General features: G+C 38.8%; 2 protein-coding genes across 2 annotated transcripts in view; one reads left to right on the top strand and one right to left on the bottom strand.

Moving 5' to 3' along the window:
• Positions 1-16,517: 16,517 nt before the first annotated feature.
• On the bottom strand, positions 16,518-18,347 carry fancf (FA complementation group F). Its single transcript, XM_048158316.1, is given in 3 exon segments — positions 16,518-17,306; positions 17,308-17,703; positions 17,705-18,347. Coding segments are annotated over 3 exon segments (1,044 nt in total). The 5' UTR covers positions 18,230-18,347; the 3' UTR covers positions 16,518-17,183.
• A 1,211-nt stretch (positions 18,348-19,558) lies between these two features.
• Positions 19,559-27,290, top strand: part of LOC125247113 (growth arrest-specific protein 2) — a 63,204-nt gene continuing 55,472 nt past the window's right edge. Inside the window, 1 exon segment of the mRNA XM_048158317.1 lies at positions 19,559-19,793. The gene's annotated coding sequence lies outside the window, so the exon portion shown is untranslated.

Below are 27,290 nucleotides of genomic sequence, written 5' to 3'. Positions count from 1 at the left end.
AAGCGACATGAATACTTTTTATGCGCAAAAACAAAACAAAAATAAAGACTTTATTCAACAATATTCTCTCTTCTGTGTCATTCTTATATGCTGTTTACGTTCAGCGATTCCATGTTTACGTCAGAACGCCGGCTCAGTATTGGCCGACGCCGCACACGTGAGCAGCACGACGCATGCGTGTGATGCTGGCGCAGGAGCCGGCCAATAACAAGTCGCCGTTCAGACGTAGAACCAGGAAGCGCTGAACGTAAACAACTTATGAGAATGGCACAGAAGAGAAGATATTGTTGAATAAAGCCGTTATTTTTGTTTTGTTTTTGCGCACAAAAGCTATTCTCATCACTTCATAACATTAAGGTTGAACCACTGCAGTCACGTCGATTGTTTTAATGATGTCTTCAGTACCTTTCAGGACCTTGAAATTGGTGGTTAAATTGCTGCCTATGGGGGATAAAAAACCTCTTGTATTTCAACAAAAATATTTTAATTTGTATTTCAAAGATGAACAAAGGTCTTACAGGTGTGGAACGACATGAGGGTGAGTAATTAATGGAATAAATGAAAATGTATTTTTTATTTTTTTTGGTGAACTAACCCTTCAAAGACCAGACCCTCCAAGACCCAGACCAGTACCAGACCTTCAAAATCTAAAATCTAGACCAGACACCACAAAACCCAGAAGAATAAAAGATCCTCTAAATCTTGATATCTCAATCAATTGTTGCTAAATGTATATAGGATGTTTCATTTTTTTTACTTAATATATGCTAAATTTATTCATTTGTTAATAAGTCACCAAAATGATCCCTTTACCTTTCAACCCTGCACTCTTGACTGGACAACAGTAAGCAGTCATGCTCTGTTGAAAATAAAAGATGAGCCGTCTCACTTTAATGACCTGGGCTGGCTTCCTCTGTGGCGTGTGTTAATGTGACAGGACACACATTGCTGTCACCAGCCAACCGGAACGTGTTTTCCCACAGCCCACCGATGACACGCGTCATGCCAATTGCCTCCGTGACAAATCCACCTACGTAATACCCATCAACTTAAAACCCTCAAAATGCACCACATACAGCATGTGATGGTGCATAATGATAGGAATAGGCTAAACTTAGGATATTTTGTTAGTTTTGGAAACGCTATTCTGATTTTGACCAAACAAAGAGTCGTGTGTGTGTGTGTGTGTGTGTGTGTGTAATATATGAGTTTGATCCAGTGCTGTGCTCGGGGCAGCAGGTGTAGAAGGGTATCCCAGCATCTCTAGGGGCCGCAGGGCTCTAATCAGCATCCAGAATGAGTATGTAATGACCAAACCTCTGCAGGGCTCATGGGACACCAGGTTCCAAACACAATTATTTCCGTGAACCCCTCCCAACCCGACTTAACTCTCCCTAAACAGTTATTGCAAAGGGGGTGTTTCATCAGATGGATTCTGTCACGCAGAGAGGCAGAAGAAAGGTTTGCACAAGCGGTCTGTATGCCAATATGATCTTCTCAACTAAACCTGCTGTCACGTATGACTAAACAGGAATGAGTCAATGGTGACTCACACTGGGCTCTTATATTCTAACCTACTCTTTTAATTAAATATTTTTTTTCTCACTTTTAAGCGCCGTTTGATATGGCAGGCATCAATATCTTCTTTCAGACGAACACAGTCAGAGTTATATTAAAATATATTCTGGCTCTTCCAAGCTTTATAATGGGAGTGAATGGCGCTCATGATTTTGAAGTCCAAAAAAGCACATCATAAAAGTAATCCATACGACTTCAGTGGGTTAATAAAGGCCTTCTTAAGCAAAGCAATGTGTTTTTGTAACAAATATATCCATATTTGAAACATTGTGAATTATAACAACTGGCTTCCGGCAACAGCTGTGCACGAGTCTTGTTCTGGAGGAAGAGTGACCTCAGACGCGACGTATGACGCAGGATGTAAGAGTATCGTAAGCTTAGACGGCTTTCGCGATTTAAAAAATAGGTCTGGGCAACAAACTCAAGCTCCTCTTCTCTTATATTAAAATCCTCCGACTTTCTCTTTAAAAATTGTCATTTTAGACTTCTAATTCGTGACCGGTGTTTTGTTTTGCTTCCACATTAATCATTACATCATGTGTCAGGTCAGAGGGCACTCTTCCACCGAAACTCGACTCGCATAAGGCCGTCTGCCGGAACATGGATATTTTTCTAACAAAAACCCATCACTTCACTTCAGAAGGCCTTTATGTTAGATAGTTATATACACCTAGGATGGCTTGAGGGTGAGTAAATCATGGAATAATTTTCATTCTGTTTAGTTGTTTGAACACCCCCCATACCCCTAAATTTTAACCTTCAATGCAAAACTCATCCCAACATATTATTTATGGTGCGGGTCACCTGCATTAATGTATTTCAGCATGTTGAAATAACGTGACTGCTGTATTTCACTAAATGTCCAAGAGAATCCTCACGCTCATTATTGGCTGCCACCATTATGGGATGCCGTAAATATATGCTAGCTGAGTAGTATTGCTAAGAGCGAAAATTAGACAATGAAACAATTTAATTACACTGCCATAGACTTGTTCACCAGACCTGTTAAACAGTTAAGGCCCCGATATACTTCAAACAAAATGTCATTTAGAACAAAATCAGGCCAAAACGAAGTTTGTTTTGTGTTCGTTTTGGGAGTTCGAAACAGCTTGCCAAAGCAAACTCACAGGAAAAGTTCGCTCCAGCTGCAAAACACCTTCGTACTACCATTGGTCCGTGATGATAACGTAATAGGAGGTGTGCGTCGAGGTTCCGCCTTCTTTCACGTGGAACACTTCTCTGACTCATTTCGTCTGTTGAGTCCGTCGAGGTAAGATCTCCGCGGTTGAAAACATGAACACACTGCATAGCTGCTTTATAGTACAAAATGAAGTTGTGCTTCTGATGAAATGAGGCACTGACACTGTTTTTCATGTTTGATACCATAAAGCTGCTTGCTTTTAAGCAATCTAGAGAATAAAGTGCTATAAAAATAAACGTGACGTGACTGGAGTGCTAATTTGCAGAGCTCGTGCTAAGCTTTCTATAGAAATGCATGCTGTTTTCTCATTTTTGTTGTGTTTATTTTGTTACTGAGAGGAAAGCGCGCAGCACATTTTACATATTATCTAAACGCTGCTCTCAGCCGCATGGGCGGCGTCAGATGTCTGATTACAGTATATCGCTGCTCACGTATATCGAACTTCGTTTTACCCCTAAACAAAGAACGAAAAAGAACTATGTTTGAAGTATATCGGGGCCTTTAGGAAATGCCACACCGATATCAATCCTCGTTTTATCTCTCCTCTTGTCCAAAACTCTTCTTGGGTCATTTGATTCACCTGTACATTTACATTTTATGGAGTTATCTTTGGCGACAGAACCTGCTCACATACTGACTGTATTGCCATGGTTTCTATGGTAGTAAAAGCGGAAACCTAGGATAACACGGACATGATGGCATTGACAGGCGACGTAATGAGGAGAGATGTTAAACTGGTTAAAATTGCGAATTTCTCTGGATTTACACATTGTTGGAAACATTTGGGATAATGTAAGTGAACTAAATATATAACACTGTGCTAGTGGTTTTTGGATATTTTAATGCAAAAATCTTACATATTGTGCCTTTAAGAACGTACTGCCAACCACCCACAACAGCGAACTAGCAAATAACCACAAAACCCTAGCAACAGCATTTAAAAAACACTCAAAACACCCTAGCAACCACCAATCAATGCTTCAGTAACCCTCCAAAACATTCTAGCAACCATACAGAAATGTCTTAACAAATACATGGAAAACTGTAATATTATAGTGGTGAATTTTCAAGTTTCAAGAATCTAACCGATCAATATAGGTTGTGCTAAATTACAAAGGAAGTTCCTAGGGAAAAAGAGACCGGTTACTTTTCTTATGAATGTTGGCCAGTTCTCTCTGTCATGTTTATGAACTATTGATGCCCTGAGGCATTTATTCATGTAATTAGGTTTTAAATTACTCTCCCCATGCACAGGGAATAGAAGTTCAGTCTCTCTGCTGCGCAAATTATACAAATGCTGGCTGACATCTCTGTTTTTTAACCTTATGGTTTAGCAGGTGAAAGTCTGGTAATACAGCACAACAGCAAACGTATAGGCACAAAACTAAATGAATGTTTCATCACTTATCAACACTTTTCCTTTGCTTGAGAATCATCCCCTCCCCCTTCCACCACCCTGTTCTTCACACCATCTTAAAATAGTTCGATCCCGCTGATGCCGTGGGAACTGACAGTATTTTTTCTCCCTGTAAAGCACATCTCTGCATTGGCTCAGGTTGCCAGATTTGCTCTGTAGAGACCAGCAATGGATTATTTAACATCCGTCCTCCATCCTGGAGAGAGATAAGATGGAGGTGCCTACTAGAAATGCGCAGTTAAGGTAACTGAGTCACCAGGAGATCAAAATCAGCCCTTTACTTTCTTATTACTGGTGTACACAGTGCCCGAAAATGCCGTCTAAGTAAGGTGCTCACTAGATTTTGAGGCAGAGCCTGCACAAGCTCAGTTCTAGAACTTTGTTAAATGAACACTCTAAAAAATGCTGGGTTAAAAATAACCCAAGTTGGGTTGAAAATGGACAAACCCAGCAATTGGGTTGTTTTAACCCAGCGAAAGGGTTGTTTTAAGCCCGGAACACACCAAGCCAACGGTCGGCCGCCGAGCAGTTTTTGTTTGTCGGCCGACTAAGTTTTCTCAGTGTGTTCCGCACCGTCGGCTGAAGTTGGTCCTCGTCTGCTTTTTGTCGGCCGATTTGACGTGTTCGGCGTCAGAGCTCGTCGGTCAGTCGGGCCATCTGATCATTCTGATTGGCTGTTCAGCTACTGCCACCTGCTGGTATGGAAAGGAATTTTTCTTACGCAGGCGCAGAACGGACGTGCTACTTGGGTGTCGAGCGTCAGTTTGGCGTGTCACTGCAACTTTCGACCCAGACGCTGCCGACGTGAGCCAACCCTGCATCCTGCTTTCGTCACCACTAGTTTGTCGGCTTGGTGTGTTCCGGGCTTCAACAGAGCGGTTGGGTTAAATGTTTGATGGGTAGTTTTATTTAACTCAACAATTGTTTGAAAATTACTGTATTGCTTGCTTAATAATTAAACAATAAACATTATTAATAAATGTTCACCTTTTGATTGTTATTGTTGACTCTAGCAATTCTGTGTCTGATTTTGAATTTCCAACCTATTTTGGGTTCATTGTAAGCCAGCCATATAGTAATTTTTAAACAATATTTGTGTTAAATAAAACTGCTCAGCACATTGGGCAAACATTTAACCCAACCGCTGGGTTAAAACAACCCAAACACTGGGTTTGTCCATTTTCAACCCAACTTGGGTTGTTTTTAACCCAGCATTTTATAGAGTGTAACATATGTGAGAATATTTTTTCTCAGGAGAATAAACTGAGAAGCAGAAGACTCTCTATTTACTTTTCATTTAATCTTGTTGCTGTCTAGGAGAAACAACCGAGATATTAAAGAGATCCCCTTTGTTATATTCTTCCTATGGTCTGGGACTCAGGTGTGACTCAAGGCCTCTCACCTCTCACTTTGACAGTGATTAAGAGGAGAGGGAGACTTCTAGAGACAGACAGACAGAGAGTGAAAGAGCAGGAGCCAAATCTGCTTAAGCACACACTCAGAAGGGCCAACACGTCCCCTGGGACCAACTCTACTATTCAGAGCTGACCCTCAGCAGATGGGATCTGTGCATGTATGTGCATGTGTCTGAGAGAGAGAGAGAGAGAGAGAGAGAGAGAGAGAGACGGGGCTTAGATTTTAATGAATCCTACAGCTCTCTCTCTCTCAAACCTTTGATTAAAATGTTATTTAGATGAGACCAGGGAGAAGAAAAAAAAACCTTGAAGAGATGAAAAGGCTAGGGACTGAATCGAAATGAAAAGTCTGCAGAAATAATGATGGCGTAATTGTGCATCGCTTGCATCTAGATGGATGTTTTACTGTAAATTTGAATTCCATCTTAGTTGATGGTCTCACAGTTGAAGTCAACAAACACTTCCACTATATGATCCAAGACCTATATAGAATTTTGAGGCAGCGTGGACATGATTTAAATGCTAAGGCTGTTCTAAAATTAAGCAACATTATGCCTTATAAGATATGTATCCTAACTGGGGAAGGTGGTGTAATGTGACAAGCTTAAGATGAGAGCTTGATTATAAAAAAAATTTCCTTCAATACCGAAAAGTATATTTATTATAGTATGCGTGTCAATCAAAATGGGAGGTGAACTTCCAAACGATTCGCTCAACGTTTCATTTTGCCGAACCCCTTGTTTGCGTGATGCTAATCTGCAGTGATTGGTCAGATGACTTCTGCTGGTTAACACGGAGTACAGTATACAGTGCTTGCATCACTTACATTGTATTATAATAATGATGGTGCTCCGCTCTGTTCTAAAAATAAAGACTCAGAGAGGAATTAAGTTGTTTTGTGTTTATGTTAGCGAACCTAGCCCACAGCTCGGTGGTAAACACACAAACAGTCATGGTATATTTGTTAGCCCAACGCAGAAACGTATTGATAAAGCACTGCAGTTGTACACCAACGTATTGCTCCATTCTTTATCATAACTCCAAGTAATATCAACAAAAAACATTTGACACATTTCTAGACAATTGCGAGCGAACACATATTGCTGTTAGCTGGTTAGCCGGAGGCCTACAAGCTGCACGGAGCGAACACAATACACACAGGCTAAGGGTTTCAGTCCAGTAACGTTACTCTAAAGGCCATTGAACTGAAACTCAGAACCGTGGGGATGTTAAGACACTGGATTTTAGTCCTTGCTAATCGCATATTTGTCTGGAAGATTTTTATTTATTTTTTTACTTATAGACTTGTGCCGTTTCATTTGGATTGCACATCAGAACAGGTGAGTCTTTTTGTTTGGGGGCAGTTTTATATCTTGGCTTCTTAAAACTTAACTAATTTAAATTATTTTCTCTGTGAGAATTATAACTACATTCTTTCCTACAAAACAGTCAGTCTATCAAACGTGGCAACAATTATTAATCGTACTTACAGGTTGCGATTCCAATAGCAACCGGCCCGTGAATCCCTCGTTGAACGCATTTAGGTTGAAGAGGCAATTGTCAGTAAAATGACACACACAGCACAATGTTCGGGTTTAAAATTTTCCCTGGCGTCTGTGCACGCAATAAGTGGGCGGGCAATATGCTAATGTTTCGTTGTGATGTCACAGCGAAATGGTTTTACAAACGACTCATTTAATTGACAATAACTTAATATACGGTGCACTTTCAGATTTAAAAATTTGCAGGATGTTTTCATTCACTTAGAGCTATGATACACACTACATGAAAGGTAATTTTCAAAAATCCATAAAGGGGCACTTTAAGCATTGAGGCATTTTTCAAAATCTTCACACATCAAGAATACCTAAATCCATGTTTTCAATATGTCAACCGCTCTGAGTTTGGGAGTGACTCTTGTATTTCATACAAATAGACACTGAAGTATAATTTAGAAGTTTCAATGTGTTTGTCAAACCCAAAAATCAGGCCCTGTTTACACCTGGCATTAAGAAGCATTTTCGCCAATCTGATCACAAGTGGACGACGCAAAATACAGATGTAAATGGGGTCTAAAACATATCAAGGAAAACATTTTGGGGCACTACTTGCTGAAAGGACCTCTGTTTAATAATCTTAGAAGGTGCTCTTTGGTTGGGTTCAAACTTGCATCTATAATGAATAAGAATCCAAGGCACTTCTGGTTCCAAAATATTAAAAAGCCTTTATTCAAACATAGCTCACTCTAGAAACATTAAAAAGTTACTAGCACACTGATGCATTTCACCAATCCAGCCTTCCTCAGAGTTTATCAGGTACAAAATTTGTCACAGGTGTAGGTATAATCAGTTGCTTAGTAGAAATGGGAGAAAACAAAAAGACCACTACAGGGGTAACAATAATGTCATTAACTATTATAAAGTATAATCACATACATCAAAAAAGATTTAGGGGTCTAATTCCACATCCACACGAAGCCAGAGCTTTCCCTATCCAATCTTTTTTTTTTTCCTCATCTCAAAAAATATCTGCGTATACACGAAACCACTGAAACCAACTCAAAGCGATGTAGTATACATGCCAGATCAGTATGTGGCGCTGCAAATCTGCCACAGAGATACACAGAGAATAAGACTTGGTGCATAAACCTTGCACACTGTATACAAACTTTAATGAAGCTTAGAAATAAAGCTTTATTTTAGTAAAGCTAATATACTCGGTAGCTTCTGCAGCACGAACACAAGCATGTAGTTCGCTATTGTTGTTGTTTTTGTTGCTGTTATATGACGTAGTGAGGTCTGACTAGGGTTGACACGTGGGGTGATGACATCATCGTTTCAGAAACGAATTGGCTGTACACACAAAAATGCAAGGGTGTCGTTTTCAGATTTTTCCACTCTGGGACCTGGTTTCAAAAATTAGCAGTTTCAGGCACTGAAAACGCCGGATCCGTCTGGACGAAACGCCTATAGGATACAAAATTTTTGTGTATACACCTAAACACGTCTCCATGTGGACAAGCCCTAAAACATTTTGAACTTTTCCACTTTCGACCACTTCCAGAGGCATTCGACCGGATTGCTTTCGTAGTGTAAACTCTCATGTGGTTGAATGTGTTCGAACAGCCACAAAAAAACGCCTACTCTCTGCCTACTGACTAATGCTTAATTATTATGGGAAGCACGCTAGCCAGATGGGATTTAAACTTTGTTGGCTGAAGACCTAATTTTGGTTTGAAGATGAAAAATGTACCAAGCACAATGTTCTCTCACCATTCCTACACTGGTGTGTGGACTACACACCACATTCGGCCTTGCGGCAATCAGAGCAGAAATGAAAGTTGCTGCTCTCTGTGTGTTTTTCCGTCATCTCCAGGTTGCATTCATACATAAAATGTGTCTCCCTTGTCTACTTGTGATCCGATCGACCAAAACGCATCCTAATACCAGGTGTAAACAGGACCTCAGTGTCTTTAATGTACTACAATAGGAATCCAGTTCTGCTCCAAAACAGCTAATCAAGGTCTTCAGAATTACTAGAAACGTCCAGGTAAATGTGTTGGGGCAAATTGGAGCTAAACTCGGCAGGACATTGGCCCTCAGGACTGGACACACCGTATTACAACAAAACTTTACTCAAATCTGACCCTGGAGGTCCGCTGCCCTGCAGGTTACAAATGAAACGCCTATATGATACATAATTTTTGCGTATACACCTAAACGTGTCTCCGTGTGGACGAGCCCTAAAACATTTTGAACTTTTCCACTTTCGACCACTTCCAGAGGTAGTTGAAAATGCATTCGACCGGATTGCTTTCGTAGTGTAAACGCTCATGTGGTTGAATATATGTTCGAACAGCAACAAAGGACCGCCTACTCTCTGCCTACTGACTAATGCTTAATCATTATGGGAAGCACGCTAGCCAGATGGGATTTAAACTTTATTGGCTGAAGACCCAAGTTTGGTTTGAAGATAAAAAATGTACCAAGCACAATGTTCTCTCACCATTCCTGATTTCTAACACACACTGACCACATTCGGCCTTGCGGCAATCAGAGCAGAAACTAAAGTTGGGGCAAGTTGGAGCTAAACTCGGCAGGACATTGGTCCTCAGGTCTGGACACACCGTACTACAATGAAACTTGAACTTCAACTTTCAAATTGACATTAAAGTCAAAGCCAGGTTTCCTCAAATCTGACCCTGGAGGTCCGCTGCCTTGCAGAGTTTAGCTCCAACCCCAATCAAAGACACCTGAGCAAGCTTATTAAGATCTTCAGAGTTACTAGAAAATGACAGGTAGGTGAGTTTGATCAGGGTTTGAACTAAACTTTGCAGGGCAGTGGGCCAACACAGATCATCCAGCCCAAATATCCAACCACTACACTACCTCTACCCTACATGGCAATTTCCTTTGCAGAACCTGAACCAATTCTTGGATTCATTACCTCAGAATGTGTTGCAAATATACTCCTACCAAACCTCAAATGTTCTCACTAACAGCAGCTGCTGTGAACACACAGTCTGGTCCATGTGGAGATCTATTTATATAGTTATCTATCTGTAGAGCTGTCGAGAGTGCTGTGCAGCATCAAGCCTGCTGATGAAACTGAGGCAACACAAGGCAATATCACAAAAGATTGAGAGCTGTTCTGAAATGCTGTTATAACACAAGAGGAGTGTATACAACACGAGACAATGCATTGTGTATGCTTTAAGGCACAGACACGTAACAGAAAAGGAATGAAACTAGGTCTATGTGATATCTTCATACTTTCTTTCACACTCTCACACATTATGCTCAAAATACTGAGTGTGAGTCAGACACAAGCAAAACCACATCACACCTAGCTCACCAAGTTTCTTTAGCGGGGCAAGACACCTCAGTCACCATTTGACAGCAACTCCCTTCCCTTTCCTGTTCCATTTACTCTTCTGATACTCATCCCTTTCCTTTCCTTTTTTTCCCTAATGTTCACTTGCTCTTCCTTTCTGGTACCCATTCCCTTTTACCTATCTTCCTGGTACCCTTTCCCTGTCCTATATGGTTCCAGTCGCTTTCTGGTTCCTATTCTCTTTCACCATTCCGCTTCCCATTCTTGTTTGCCTTTCTATTCTGTTTTATCATTACCTTCCTTTTTTCTTTCTTGTTCACATTCCCTTTCGAATTGTGCTTCCCCTTCACTTCCACCTTCTCTTTCCTCTTCCTTTCTGGTTTGCCTTCTCTTTCACCATTCTGCTGCTGCTTCCCATTCCCATTCTTGTTCGTCTTTCTATTCTGTTTTTCTTCCCCTTCCTTCCACCTTCTCTTTGCTTTTCAATTCCTTTCTGTCACTTTCCGACCCTTTGAGGTTCCCCTTCTCTTTCACCATCCCACTTTTTCCATCCCATTCCCATTCCTGTTTGCCTTTCTATTCTGTTTTCTCTTTACCTTCCCTTTCTCTTTCTTGTTCCCATCCCCTTTCAAATTTTGCTTCCCCTTCATTTCACCTTTCCTCTTGCTCTTACCTTTCTGTTTTCTCTTCTCGTTCACCATTCTGCTGCTTCTTCCCATCCCATTTTTATTCATCTTTCTATTCTGTTTTCTTGTTACCTTCCCCTTCCTGCCCCATTTCCCTTTCCCATTTTGCTTCCCCTTCCTTTCACCTTCTCTTTGCTTCCCTCTTTCCTTCTGTCACTTTCCCCATCCTTTCAAATTCCCCTTCTCTTTCACCATCCCACTTTTTCATCCCATTCCCATTCGACTTTCCATTTTGTTTTCTCTTTACCTTACCCTTCCTATTCTGCTTCCCCTTCATTTCAACTTCTCTTAAATTTCTTATTCTGTTTCACTGTCTTCTGTTTCCTTTTGTTTTGTGATTTCTTTCTTTCTTTCTCTTTCTTTCTTTCTTTCTTGACCGCAGTGAATTTGGGCTGGGGTGAATTTCAGAATTTTTCACTTCTCTGTGCTCTTGTGCAGAACTGAGAACACATGAGTGATGGAGGTGTGAACAAATGATCAGCAGATATTACAAACAGAGCAAGTGCTAATTAAACCAAAGACAGTGTGTCTGAAACATTTGAGTAATTCTGTTATTACTCACACAACAAATGCTATACAAGTTTTCACTTCAATGACATCTTCAGTGACATCTGGAACATTTTTGATCTATAGTTTGTGTATTTTCATGTGAAAGAGGATAGGAAGATGTTTTAGTATACTGTCTGATGGATTAGACTGCATGGTTTTGAATTTTATGTAGAAATTTCAGGGCATGGAGTAAAAAAAAAATCACTAAATTTCAGTAAAAAAAAGGTGCAACTCAGTAATGACTCTCTTTTTTTAGTAATAAGTAATCTTAAATTAATTTTTTTTTAAAAATCTTTTCAAATTTTAAGCTCAGATTTTAAGACAGCAGAGGTAAACAATTAGAACAAGTGACAAAGAATATCTGTGTTTGTGTTTGTCCTTCAGTATTCATCTGCTTCTTTCTCCCTGTTGTTTTAAAAAGCTGTATCCTTCATCTGTCTCCAATCTCTCCGAGCTGTGCTTTTCATCACATGCTTAACAAACCATGTCCTCATTGGTGTTGTCACCACCCCGCCCCCAACACACACTCACACCAGCTCGCCAAGTCTATAGGGACTACAGATAATAAAGGTGTGTGTTCATATATGGAAAACATGTGTTTTTCTTAATTATGTGTGTTATGTGTATTTGGTAATATCTCTTAGAAGCCATTTAATGGCTTTGACTGTGCGATTGTGTTATATTGTGGTGCTTCAATCAATACTATTGCATCCATTTGGCATTCAAGACTACTGTAAATCCATCAAAGACAGATCACATGTCCTTAGACAAGTCAATTAACTGCCAGAGTCCATGGAATCAATGGAATTTAAAGATCTCATGAAATCAAAATGATAAAGTTCTATATGCTTGTGTATTCCAACAAGTTAACATTTATAGATATACACTTTCACACATAAAGCTTTTCTCTCAAATATTATGACATCATCTTGCACTACACAGATTTCTGTCCAAACAAATGTCCCTCCTGTTAATATCACTTAAAACCCGAATAACAAGTGGCATTGTTCATGGCTGTGACATGATACACCGCAACCAAAATTTCAGTTTCAAAAGGAAATATGTAACATAGCTCATCTAATGATTTCATGGGTTCTTTAAATGAAATATCGAAAACAAATTAATTATGTCCATGCTGAATTAAAATGATTAAAATGTGCATGAGCACATTTATGGGAAGGAATAAAATAACCCTGTGTACGAGTAATGAATTTACATCACTTCAAAGACATTCCAACATTCCTGAATGATATCTCTCCAGAAGTGAGAGACAGGAAAATATCTGGCTGAATAATGACATCAAGTCCCCCCATTTAAAAAGAAGTCCATAATGAATTGCTGTCTTAGGGAGGAAATCTCGCCTCTGATTATTCACTGTGGAAACTGTTGTGTTTTCTCAGCATTGCCCTGCTGTTTTCTCAGTGCATATTTGAGCTGAGAAAACACATATTCTTTGTTTCCAAGGAGACAGGGATGAGAAAAAAAAGAAGAACTATTTGTCTGCTGTCAAAAAAACCACAGCATCTCCAGAGCACGTGTTCTAGAGTCAGAAAAGAGAGAAACTAGTGTGTCTGCAGTTTCTGTCCTTGTTGAATGCAGAATAGAGCAGGGATAATTGCAACATTTTTTAGTTTTTGCTCATTAATTAAAAAATGTTAAGCTTAAAGGTAGGGTAGGCAATTTCGGAGAGGCTAGCGATAGCAAGCTAGCTTTGAAAGCATGAGATCCCACCCTCCCTTCAGAGTGTCTCCAAAACCACGCCTCCTCCAAAACACACGAACGCTTACAGCAAGGAGCAAACAAAAGCGCCGCGAGAGACAGCGTTAAACTACCTCATGTCTCAAAGCACATAACATTACAATAATAATGAATGTAAACAACATACAGAGCTCTTATTTGTACCACCTGACTGCTACAGATTCATTTCGGCATTGATAGTGTTGCCATAAAAACGCATAAATCCGAGTCTGAGGACGTGAACAGCTCCGGGTAGAACATCACGGGTTTCCATCTCATAAATGCAGTAGTTATGAAATAGGGCTGCATGATTTATCGTGATTAAACAGCACGCAATTTGGCAAAGGCTTTGATTATTGTATACGCAGCTTGTCAGAGCTATACGGCTCTGTGATCCGTAGTAAATGCTTCTCCATCTGAAAGCCAGAGGGTGCTCTTGCGCAGAAACTCCAAATATGCCCTGAAGTAGATAACACGTGTCACATCGCTGATTGAAATGCTTTGATTAAACATGACTAATAAACACACGACTGCCTTATTCTGTGTAAGAAGCCACATCATCTCACAGAAAGATGCTCAACTGTAGTTCTGAAGTGAGTTTGGAGTAAAAATATGTTACTAAATGTTGTCTTTTGTTGGACAAGATGTTAATAAATGCTTCTCATGTCTGGAAAGATGTTTGACGCGTGTTGCTTTTTCAAATGTACGTTATAAGCGACTCAAACTCACAGGGCTTTCAGATGGATTAGCATTTGGAGCCATACTTCATTGACAAGCTGCGCATAAAAAAATAATCACAGCCTTTGCGATTTCATTTCGCACTAAGAATCGCATTTAAGCGATAATCATGTTTAAGTTCAATGTTATTTTTCGTATCGTGCAATAAATCGTGCAACATTTAGATGAATAAGTGAATATATGCTGTGCTTCTTCCTCTCAATAAAAAAATAAAGCAGTTAAGAAAGAAAAAAGCAGTTAAGAAAGCATCTGATCATAGTGATGTGGATATGTTTGCTCTGCAATTCACCGGGCGGCATCAAACACTGAATATAAAGTGTGTTTGAGAGTATATAGTTCTATATGGGACTATAGTTTGAATTAATCCCTTTTCTTTGCATGACAGATTGACAGTACAGTACAGAATGGCTCTTTTGATATTATCTTATTAACTTAAGCAATCATTTTCTGTGCCATTGAATGGAAGAGAGGCTCACGTGAGCGAAAACACCAAATCCTTTTGATTTTCCCCGGAGAAAACATCCCGAGTCCTTCACATAAAAATCAATCTACACTACAGGCTTTCATAGATGACCTAGGAAATAGGGGAAGGTCTTGTTTTTTAAGTTTTGTTACTAGCTGCTCACACATTGGCAATAAAAAAAGCAATTAAAGGAATAGTTTATCTGCTTACCCCCAGGGCATCCAAGATGTAGGTGACTTTGTTTCTTCAGTAGAACACAAATGATGATTTTTAACTCCAACCGTTGCCGTCTGTCAGCCGTATAATGCATGTCAATGGGAATTGCATCTATAAGAGTCAAAAAAACATGCACAGACAAATCCAAATTAAACCCTGCGGCTCGTGACAACACATTGATGTCGTAAGACACGAAACGATCAGTTTGTACGAGAAACCGAAACAGTATTTATATCATTTTTTACCTCTAATACACCACTATGTCCAATTGCCTTGAGCATCCGGTGTGTGAGGTCTGAAAACGCGCTCTGATGACAGAACTGATGTCTCGCACTTTGCTTCAATGAGTGCGAGACATCACAGCCGTTGTCAGAGCGCGATCAGACCTCACTAACCGGATGTGCAGGGCAGTTGGACATAGTGGTGTTTTAGAGGTAAAAAATTATATAAATACTGTTCGGTTTCTCGCACAAACCGATCGTTTCGTGTCCTAGGACATCAATGTGTCATCACGAGCCACAGGGTTTAATTTGGATTTGTCTGTGCATGTTTATTTTTACTCTTATAGACGAAGTTCCCATTGACATGCATTATACGACTGAAAGACGGCAACGGTTGGAGTTAAAAAACATCATTTGTGTTCTACTGAAGAAACAAAGTCACCTACCTCTTGGATGCCCTGGGGGTAAGCAGATAAACATCAAATTTTCATTTTTGGGTGAACTATCCCTTTAATGCATGTAAATTCTTACATACAGCTCCTTTAAACATCAAATCTGCCATAACTCGAGTATTTTATATGTAAATACTAAAGTTAGTCAAAACGCAACACATCCTCAAACAATTTAGATGATATTTATTTATTAATTTAACCAAAGCAGGTCCCAAAAGGACCTTAAAACCTGTAACTTGAAAATGTAGCTGAGAATTCTTCATAATGATCCTGTTTGTCATTGGATGCAAAATCAATTTTGAGATTAGACTAATTTATTATGAGTACAAGGCCTGTTTGAAAAAGAAATGAAACTGCCACTTTTCTACTTTAAAGCATTAACAAACAACATGATGTTGTTGAGATTTCAGATGAAGTCATAAGCAATGAGGTTTGATTGTGGGTTTCAACAATCTCAAGTGACCTCATAAATCATTGACCCTGGTCGATACAGATTCCAGATCTCTTTCTCCTCCTCCTTAATGTGACAGACATATGAAACCCAACCCCTGAAGCACGCGTCCGCGTATCCCCAGGGACCAATTTAAAAGGCGCACGCGTTTGCTGCCTGGCCTCTTCCTTTTATTTCAAAAGGAATCCTGTGCTTAATGCCAATGGTTGCCAAGGTGACAGTGATGCCACCATCTGTCACACAGCCTATTCAGTGCAGCCCGGCACCATTTCACTTTAATGAAGGAGTGATGTGTATTTATTAATTATGCAATGATTAAAAAAAAAATTAAAAAAACCAGAATTGCAATTCATACCTACAGCATACAGACATGAAAAACCGTTTTGTATTGTTTCTCAGGATTTTTACACTTTTTGACTAGTGAATTTCAATATATATGTTTTTTATTTTTATTTTTTATATTTTGCTTACAAAAAGCCTTTTTAGCCTGATATTTTAGGGGTTAAACTTTGTGTTTCTGTATTATCCATTTTAAGAGGAATTTAATGAGGCAGAAAATTATCTACTACAATAAATGTTATTCCTTAAGAAACGCAGAAACGTCAAACATGTCTTAAAAAAATACAGTTTAAGAGCTTTATTATTTATTCAGCTGTAAATAAAATACTACTAAGAACGCAGCTCTTAAATAAAACGTACGGGTGATGGTGTAAAGAGCGCTGTCGCCCCCTGTCTGCCGGGAGAACAAGGTAAAAAGTGTCTTTCTTTCTTTGTATATTTTTCTCAACGAGGGACAAAAATCGCGTTTAAAAATGTAAATTATGAAAAACGACAAAATGTATGGAGAAACAAAATTAAAAATCAATATTATGATGGCTCTTATAAAATAACAACAACAGTATAATAAAAATAGCAATACCTGAAATGATTACAGTACATAAAATAACAAAAATATAATACATTACGAAAAAGGCAAACATTTCTTGTTCCTAATTCCAAGAAAAATACATGAAAAGGAAAGATATCAAAAAATGCTGGCTCTTAGTAATGACAAAATAAATAAATAAAAGTCAAAATATTAAAACATGTCAAATATAGACTATTAATAATTATAAAACGTATGGGGGAAAATGCACACACTTCTAACCTAAAATAGAACACACTTAGCATTAGTTTAATTAACATAAAATGTTAATAATACTGAATTAACTTCCAATCTGATGTAATTACAGCTTCAGTTGAATGATTAGATCTGTCCATATATTAATGCCCTTTACATTAAAGTCCCCACCTTCCAGTTTGAGCGCTTTAAGCTCAGTCTCAGTGTCCTCTTTTAATGGTGGTCCTGAATTTAAATAAATCTTTGAATCGATCAGCCAGTACATTAAACGTCACTGTCTCGTCTGACGTCGGCGCCCAAACGCTCTCCAAGACGTCATACTCCAAACAGGACGCCCAGTGTTTCAAAACACCCCAATATGCCTTTTTAAACTCTGGAGACTGTCGGGAGAGGACAGTACAAACCCCTGGGGACAGCGTTTGGCACAGTTTGCTCAAACATCCATCGTGATCTCGAAGCCAGGCGAGGATAAAGTTCTGAGTGACGGCGTTCGATTCGTCATTACTAGAGAGGAGCGCGGCTGCTATGATGTCATAAAGGCTTTCGATTTTTCCCGCGCTGTCACGAAGGATGGAATCCAGCACTGTTCTCGCATACTCGTCGTTGCCAGAACGAGTTAATAAAGAGTTTAAGAGTTTCCCGAGCAGTTTTCCCCTCACATTCTGCTTCAGCCTGTATCCCAGCATGAGTATTCCTGTCCAACGTGCAGCATAGCAGATTAAACGCAGATCTGCATGTGATGAAGCTGCTTTGATCAATGTGGAATTCAGTTTTGGGATCTGGACAAAGCATTTGTATAACGGAGTTCGGCGCGTAAGGGTTTCTGAGTAAATGAACGAGCAGTTTGTGCTGACACTGAGCCAGGTCAGAGAACATGACTGGGGAGTACGACGGGAGAGTGTCCTGCAGGCGCTGGTTGGTGTCATTCAGACCGGACTCCAGTGCGGATCGAACGGTAGGGTTGGACTGGAAGCGGGAGTGGAGCTGCTCGCAGTACTCAGTCCACTGAAACGCCCGTTGTACGGTGTGATGGTCCCATTCACGCGCGCGGTCTGTCTGAGAAACGGCCAGTAACTCCAGTATGTTCTTCAGGTGCCTCAGCAAAGCCTCCATGAAACTCCCTTCACTGTTCTTCTGGCATTTACTGCACATAAACAAGTCAACACGCGCACGGAATGAACTTCTAATTCAGCCAGCGTGCTTCGTTCTCGATTCGCTATTGGCGGAGGACGCACACGACGTCACTCTTTTTTTCGCGGTACTTGAACTTCCGTGATAGTTTTTCAAAATAAAAGTTGCAAATTTGATGTTAAAGGATTAGTTCACTTTCAAATTAAATTTTCCTGATAATTTACTCACCCCCATGTCATCCAAGATGTTCATGTCTTTCTTCCTTCAGTTGAAAAGAAATTAAGTTTTTTGATGAAAACATTTTAGGATTTTTGTCCTTATAGTGGACTTCACTGGAGCCCAAATGATTGAAGGTCAAAATTACAGTTTCATTGCAGCTTCAAATCATTCTACATGATCCCAGATGAGAAATAAGGGTCTTATCTAGAGAAACCATCGCTAATTTTCTAAAATAAAAATAAAAATTTTATATGTTTTTACCATAAATGCTCATCTTGAACTAGCTCTCTTCTTCTTCTCTATTTGAATTCCAGGCAAACATGTTAGACGCTGCTAACCGCTGTATTACTGCCCTCCACAGGTCAAAGTTTGAACTAAATTGTAATTTACAATATGCTTGTGCAAGTATATAACAATTAGTTTAAACTTTAACCTGTGGAGGGCAGTAATACACTTAGCAGTGTCTACACTGCTGGAATTCAAATAGAGAAGAAGAAGAAGAGAGCTAGATCAAGATGAGCATTTGTGGTTAAAACGTATATAATTTTAATTTTTTTTTTTTTCCCCGAAAATGACTGATCGTTTTGCTAAATAAGACCCATATTCCTCGTCTGGTCCCTTTGAAGCTAAACTGAAACTGTAATTTTGACCTTTAACCATTTGGGCTCCATTGAAGTCCACTATATGGAGAAAAATCCTGGAATGTTTTCATCAAAAACCTTAATTTATTTTCAACTGAAGAAAGAAAGACATGAACATCTTGGATGACATGGGAGTGAGTAAATTATCAGGAAATTTTAATTTGAAAGGGAACTAATCCTTTAACTCAATCATTCAAAGAACCTAAGTTTAGTTTGAAATTAGCTTATATGTAATATTTTTTTTTTTTTTTTTGACGCAAAACGATCTATAGCAGAAATTTGATCAACATCGCTTGTTCCAACGCATGTTGAAACGTATAAATAGATTATAAAAAAAAAAAAAGTAGCCTATTTTATTTTACTGTGTTGCATTGTTTTGTTTCTATGTTATAAATAGGCCTATATATTATTTGTTTTTGAGTTTTGTGTTGTATTTTTCCGGTCAGTTAACTTTTTCCTCTACTGTGGCTCGTTTTATGCTCTCTCATGCAGCTCCGTGGTTCACAGTCGCGTTGATAAAGAAAGACGCGTCGCGTCGCGTCGCGTCTCTCAGGGAGGCGGTGAGATGAGCGCACTTTGAACTGAGACCCGCAATGACAGTCGGCTCTTTGAGGCTCAGTGTCATGGTAAACAGTCTGAGGACCCTGTGCTTGAGAAAAGCATGAATTCCTTGGAAACGAGAGTCGACTTTTGAAGAACCGACTGCAGGCAGTGCATTCTGGAGGGTGAGTGGATGTTTTTCGAGAAAGAGAAATGTTTCTTTTAGAGGATATAGATAGATAGATATATAGATAGATAGATAGATAGATAGATAGATAGATAGATAGATAGATAGATAGACAGATAGATAGACAGAATTACATATTGTACTGTAAAAAATATTCTTAACAAATAAAACGTAAACAAAAACAAAAAGTTCCTTCAGCATGCTTTTTGGAGGAATGCATCTAGATTTCAGATGTCTACACATTGTAGTCTGTTTTTGTGGTTACTCTTTAAGTGTTAAAAATAGCTCATGAAAGCACCAGCAGCTTTGAAATATTACTACAGTCATAAAATGTCAAGCATGCCCACTTGAAAACAGAAAATAACAGTGTTTGTCCTCAGTTTTTTTGCTGTTAGACTGCAGAAGGTATTTGAGTTTTTCTCTCATAAATGAGCAGCCTCAGTTAAATGTGTTATTGTGAATTTAAAACTAACAGTTAAAGTGTGTAAAAGCCTGTAAATATAATTAAAGCCAGTCTGATACATCAAGCATTAAGTAATGGGATTGTGCAGACAACTAGACTGAATAACAAAACTGGGAAATGAAATAGACTTTACACTTAACTTGCATGCAAAAGGCAAAAATTCAGGTTGAATTTAGAAAATGTGATAATATGATCACTGCATGGAGACATAAAAAGCTCTGTGTAAGTGTGTGTGATTTACCCTTCACAGTCCTTTAAGGACAGAGTACAATGTGTGTTTTGTGCTTGATGAACATGACACAGCATTGAAGCTCAAATAACTGCAACAGAATCAGATATGCCAGCTGGAGTATTATCACTTATATTTCTTCATTAGTCAAGGTCAGCGTATGGTTTACGGATGGAAATTCACGCAATCTATGGGAGACACATATTGCCTTTATATCACTCCACTGTTGCACCTTCAATTTAAACTCATCTGTTTGCTAGAAAAATGTTGACTGAAAGAACATTATGTTGTTCAATATATTAGTCCCAGCTAAAGGTTTGTCTGTCACACTGTATACACTGACCTTTGGTTTCAACCATATGTGCCCAATATGTGTGTTTATATGTGTGGTGATGAACGTACTGTAAATGTCCTCTCCATCTGTGAACTGTGCGGGCTCGTGTTTGCCGAGCATCTGTTTCAAGGTGGTGATCATGCGAATCTAATTCGTGTGAATATCTAATGTCAGCAAATTAAGAGTCACTTTTCTGAAGAAGATCTGTGTGGTACTTGTTCATACAAAACCTGACGCTATAATGCTATGTTTAATGGTCAGTGGCAAATAAGAGAGATTGTTATAACCTTATGGAGCCCCGCCCCTTTTCAGCATTGCGCTCGTTGTCTTTTGACTTCCGGTTTGTATTTCCAAAGCGATATTACATTTATGAATGAACTGCTTGTTTTAAAATCTTCCCGATCTACTGACATTTGTTAAGACATCTGCTTTAAACATAACAATGCTCATGATAACTTTCATTAACTCTACAACAAGTAAATCCACTTAACCAACTAATTATTCTTTGACAGCGATGCCAAAAATGTACAGAGCTCCGCAAAACGGAAGTTAAAGACAATTTTATAAAGATGGCGGCGCGCTTGTTTCTCTGGAAAATAAGGTCTATAAAGAAAAGGAAAAATCTCTCATATGTCTAATTATATTTTTTAAGGTAAAAGTGTCAATTACTTATTAATTAATACATATTACGTTTTTAAGGTGTCACACCACGACATTTCCACTTAAACTAACCATGCCTTATTATTATATATATGGTGTTTCAGTGGCTATAGATTCACGAGCATGCAGAGCTCACACTGAACAAACTCTGGCTTAATTTAAACACATCTTAGCCATTGTGTTCACATGCTCAACAAACATATCTGTGATTGGCTACAGTGCTCAAAGCTGAAAAAAACACATTGTAAACAGAAACCTTTGACGCACTCTCTTTCTCTCTCTCTCTCTCTCTCTCTCTCTATACTGTATGTGTGTGGTTGCTAAACTGTGTTCTGAGGGATTTTTATATGTTCTAGGAGGTTGCTTACCGATTATATCAAAATACCTAAGTCTGAATGTACATTTACACAACAACAATGTACTACAAACCTTATTTTTACAGTGTACTGCACTTTAATATTCTTCTCATTATTTTCCTATAGCGGCTAATAAATCGGAAATCTCACATATTCACAGAAAACACCTTACTTCTGCATTGACAAATAAGGTGGATAGACGTAATACGCATGTGCATGCTGTCACCGTTTTCACACATTTGTGTTTTTGCAGTTTACACAGAGATGACAACGATATCTTTTTCAAAAGTTTTTTTCAGGCCACCAAACATTGTTGTTGTGTAAATGAATGGTAAAATGCCATAAAAAGTTTTCCGTTTTTTGGTTGAAAACGGTGTCATCTAAACAGCCCCTAAGAATTTGGGTCTCTATTTATCACTTGGCTTCCTCCTTTAGTCTAAAAGTAATGATACACAGGGGCAACTTTTTAAGCAATGTTGCTGGGCAATGTTGCCTCACCTGGTGAGACACGGGGCAACTAATTAGGGCAACTAATCAGAGAGGAGCAGATCTATTGCCAACCCAATAAATACTTTATTATAAACACTTGTTAGGCACTTTATTTCAACTTTTCAAATATTTTCTTTGTTTTTATTAAATATAAATGCCTTTCCGATCTGATTTGTGATAGGAAAAGTTTGGCAAAAGGTGGATTCGAACCCACGTTAATCGCGTCAAAAGCTGCTTTCACATGCCATACGCCCTACAGCTTACTCCACTACAGATGTTTTTAGTATTTAACTGAAAACATTCGAAGACTAAATTACAGCCTACGTACATTAAATTGGACACCTGTTAAGCATTAATTGAGGTAAATTCCCTGTTTTGGGTTGACACATGACAACTTATCAGCGTAAAAAGATATAAGTTCACGCTCCTTTTCTTCGCTCCACTGCCGCTGAGAGGCCGCCATCTTGTTTGAATTTTTTCTGAAATCTCCAAGCCGGTCACGTGATCAGCTGCTAGCAATCTGATTGGAAGGATCTCCAAAAATTGCCCACGACCGATCTAAAGTATCCGAAATAGAAATTTGTTGCTCATTCTTAATGGGAAAGTGCCCAGCAACATTGCTCAAAAAGTTGCCCTGTGTTTCATCACCTTCAGGCTCAGTTTACACCTGATATTAAGATGCATTTTGGTCGACTGGATCACAAGTGGACGGAGCTAAATACAGGTATAAACGGGGTCTAAAACGCTTTGAGCTTCTCCACTTTCGAACCACTTCCAGAGGTAGTTGAAATGCATTTGACCGGATCGCTTTCGTAGTGTAGACGCTCATGTGGTTGAATGTGTTCGAACAGCCACTAAAGACCGCCGACTTTCTGTCTACTGACCTAATGCGTCAACATTATGGGACGCTCGCTAGCCAGATGGGATTTAAACTTTGTAGGCTGAAGACCCAAGTTTAGTTTGAAGATGAAAAACGTTCCAAGCACAATGTTCTTTCACCATTCCTGATTTCTAACACTCACTCACCACATTTGCTGTGGTCTAGCGTCTATCAGAGCAGAAACGAAAGCTGCTGCTCTCCATATGTTTTATCCTCTGCCAGATCTGATCATTTTGAAAAGTAATAGTGATGCAGGCACTACTAATAATAAGATGAATCTCAGATTCTCTCATATCAGCTTTCTCATTCAAGCAATGATGATCAGTCTGGGAAATATTAAAGCCAGACAGCACTGATATTATTAGTAGACTACTGTTCATGTCTCAAAAGGCATCTTGCTTTTGTCCATATGGGACAGTGTGTCCTCTCTTTTATTCTTTAGAGTGCCAGTAACACCTCTTTTTTTTCCCTCTGGTTTCTTTTTCTCTCAACCTTTTCCAGCACAGGAGCTCTTTCAGAAAGAAAAGAAAAGAGGAGATTTGGGTTTATCTGATAGACGTTTGGCAGGTAAAGTGAACTCTGGCGTGCTATTTTGTGAAACAAGAAAAATATACAGATTGACTTTCAATTCGCATTCGACTGCCAGCCATTCAGAGCCCACCACAACAATGTGACGATTGTTGGACCCAAGTTCTCATTTCCAGGTTACTTAGTGGGATACAGGAGAGCAAAACTTAGGAAGAGGTCCCGTTCTGCAACACTGAAAATATTTACACTTCTCAGAACTCATAACTTTTCTCTTGTGCCTCTGGAATTCACATGAGATGCAGTGAATTATGATTAAGGGGAAATCCTTCGAAATGCTGGGTGGCATCACGCATTATCGCGCACATTTCTGTGGGCATAATTAACCAAACCACTGCCACTGCATATGAATGTATTCTAAAAAAAAGAGAGAGAAACAAACCCTCAAACAAAAATGATATGAAGTAACAAGCTTTGCTGGGAGGCAGAACCAGATTCAACACGTCTGATCAGCAGGATTCGCTAGAATTAAAAAAGAATGCACTGCCTTCATCTGTGTTTGCGTAGATCACTGATACATATTAAACTGGATTGGTTCACATTCTTCTGCAAACAGCCGCAGGTTGTTACAGGGAAATATAACTGCCTTAGACAAACAGGAATATGCTCCTGTAACCAACAGAGCAGTTAACAAAAGAGCTTGACAAGAGACAAATTTGTCATCAATAAATCGTTATAAATTGAACAAAAACCTCACAACATCACCACATTATGAATTAATAACCCAAATTAATTAACAAATTATTAATTAATAACAAATTGTACAATGACTATAAGTACATTTATTTTTATTACATTTACATTTTGTACATCATGTTTCCTTCTGGAGCATCAGTGAACCAATTTGAACCTTTTTTTAATAGTTGTGTTTGAGTCCCTCAATTGTCTTCAGTGTGAAAAGATGGATCTCAAAATCATTCAGTCACTGCTGGAAAGGGTTCAAATATGCAAAACATTTTCTGAATAACATAGCTCAGTTTAACTGCTCAGGACAAACAAGGGACTCATGAACAACCATCACAAAACAAACAAACAGTCATAGATCATCCAGGTAACCACACACAGTATTGAGAACCAATGGTTCACATACTTTTGAATGGGGCCATTTTAATAAATTCAGCTATTGTTTTGTCCTGTGAACTAAATGCAAACATCTTGTATGTAAAATATCTTACTCAGGACAGTACTAAACAAAAAATAACATGCATTTTGTATGATCTCTCTTATTTTATTAAAATAATTCTCATTTTCACCAGATTCTGCAAGGGGTTCACAAACTTTTTCTTGCCACTGTATTTTTTTTTTTTTTGTAAAATTAAAACATTACAGTATATCAAAACTGTAACAATAACTATACGGCAAAGATAAAGAATCACGGTATTATTGTATCATGTCACAGGTATCAATATAATGTCACATTGCCATGTCCCTGCTTATTCCTACTGCTGACATCAATGATACATCAAACCTTGCAGGTGGTGATGCAGAGAGTGTATATTAATAACCAATTTTTTATTATCACAAAGTCTGCGCTTATTTGACTAAACATACTGTAGTAATTTTGTGAAATATTATTACAATTTAAAATAACTGTCTTGAATATATTTTAAAATGTTGGATGGTGGATAGTTCACCCAAAAATGAAAATTAATTCCTTGATTTACTCACCCTCAAGCCATCCTATATATTACTAACTATCTTTTTTCAGACGGAAAGTTGGAGATATTTTTAAAAATATCCTTAGTCCTCCAAGGTTTATAATGATTGTGAAGGGCAGCCCAAAGACAAAAAAAGAAGAAAAAAGCGTCCATTTCAAAAAAAAAAAAAAAAAAACTTAATAAAGCCTTCTGTACTACGTCATGGAAGTTGACGCTTTTTGGACGTACGTCAAATGCGAAGGCTGTCCTGCTGGAAGCTTGTTATTTCACTTTAAAAAGTTTTAAATGAGGATACTTGTCTTACATACAGTGGTGTGAAAAAGTGCTTGCCCCCTTCCTGATTTTTTTATTTTTTTGCATTTTTGTCACAATTTAATGTTTCAGATCATCAAACAAATTTAAATATGAATCAAAATCCAAAAAAGGGAAAACAAAATCCAAACCCACATGGCCCTGTGTGAAAAAGTACTTGCCCCCTAAGCCTAATAACTGGTTGGACCACCCATAGCAGCAACAACTGCAATCAAGTGTTTGCGATAACTTGCAATGAGTCTGTTACAGTGCTACAGAATTGTTGTAATTCAGCCACATTGGAGGGTTTTTCGCGCATGAAGCACCTTTTTAAGGTCATGCCAAAGCATCTCAATAGGATTGAGGTCAGGACTTTGACTAGGCCACTCCAAAGTCTTCATTTTGTTTTTCTTCAGCCATTCAGAGGTGGACTTGCTGGTGTGTTTTGGATCATTGTCCTGCTGCAGAATCCAAGTTCACTTCAGCTTGAGGTCACGAACAATTGTCCTTCAGGATTTTATTGGTAGACAGCAGAATTCATGGTTCCATTTATCACAGCAAGTCCTTCCAGGTCCTGAAGCAGCAAAACAGCCCCAAACCATCACACTACCACCACCATATTTTACTGTTGGTATGATGTTCTTTTTCTGAAATGCTGTGTTACTTTTATGCCAGACGTAATGGGACACACACCTTCCAAAATGTTCAACTTTTGTCTCGCCAGTCCACAGAGTATTTTCCCAAAAGTCTCGGGGATCATCAAGATGTTTTCTGGCAAAACTTAGATGAGCCTTTATGTTCTTTTTGCTTAGCAGCGGTTTTCATCTTGGAACTCTGCCATGCAGGCCATTTTTGCCCAGTCTCTTTCTTATGGTGAAGTCACGAACACTGACTTTAACTGAGGCAATTGAGGCCTGCAGTTCTTTGGATGTTGTTGTGGGGTCTTTAGTGACTGTTCCATTGTTTTCACCATTTGTGGATAATGGCTCTCACTGTGGTTCGCTGGAGTGTCAGGCAGGTCCTTTTAAGTGATTTCTTGATTGCGAACAGGTGTGGCAGTAATCAGGCCTGGGTGTGGCTAGAGAAACTGAACACAGGTTTGATAAATCACAGTTAAGTTATGTTTTAACAGCGGGGGGCAAGCACTTTTTCACACAGGGCCATGTGGGTTTGGATTTTGTTTTCTCTTCCTAATAAAAACCTTCATTTAAAAACTGCATGTTGTGTTTACTTGTGTTATCTTTGATTCATATTTAAATTTGTTTGATGATCCGAAACATTAAAGTGTGACAAACATGCAAAAAAATAAAAAATCAGGAAGGGGGCAAGCACTTTTTCACACCACTGTAAATGCATCGATTTGCTTCAGAAGGCCTTTATTAACTCCCTGGAGTCATATGGATTCATTTTTTTATGGATGGGTGCATTATTTTGTCTTCAAAATTTGGGCTGCCATTCACCCTTTCATTAAAAACCTTGGAGGACTAAAGATATTTTTAAATACATCTCTGATTGTGTTCGTCTGAAAAAAGATAGTCATATACACCTAG

This window comes from Megalobrama amblycephala, linkage group LG15, assembly GCF_018812025.1.
Source record: "Megalobrama amblycephala isolate DHTTF-2021 linkage group LG15, ASM1881202v1, whole genome shotgun sequence".
Lineage (NCBI taxonomy): Eukaryota > Metazoa > Chordata > Actinopteri > Cypriniformes > Xenocyprididae > Megalobrama > Megalobrama amblycephala.
The sequence above is the reverse complement of the archived record's forward strand: the minus strand, read 5'-3'. Positions and strand labels throughout refer to the sequence as shown.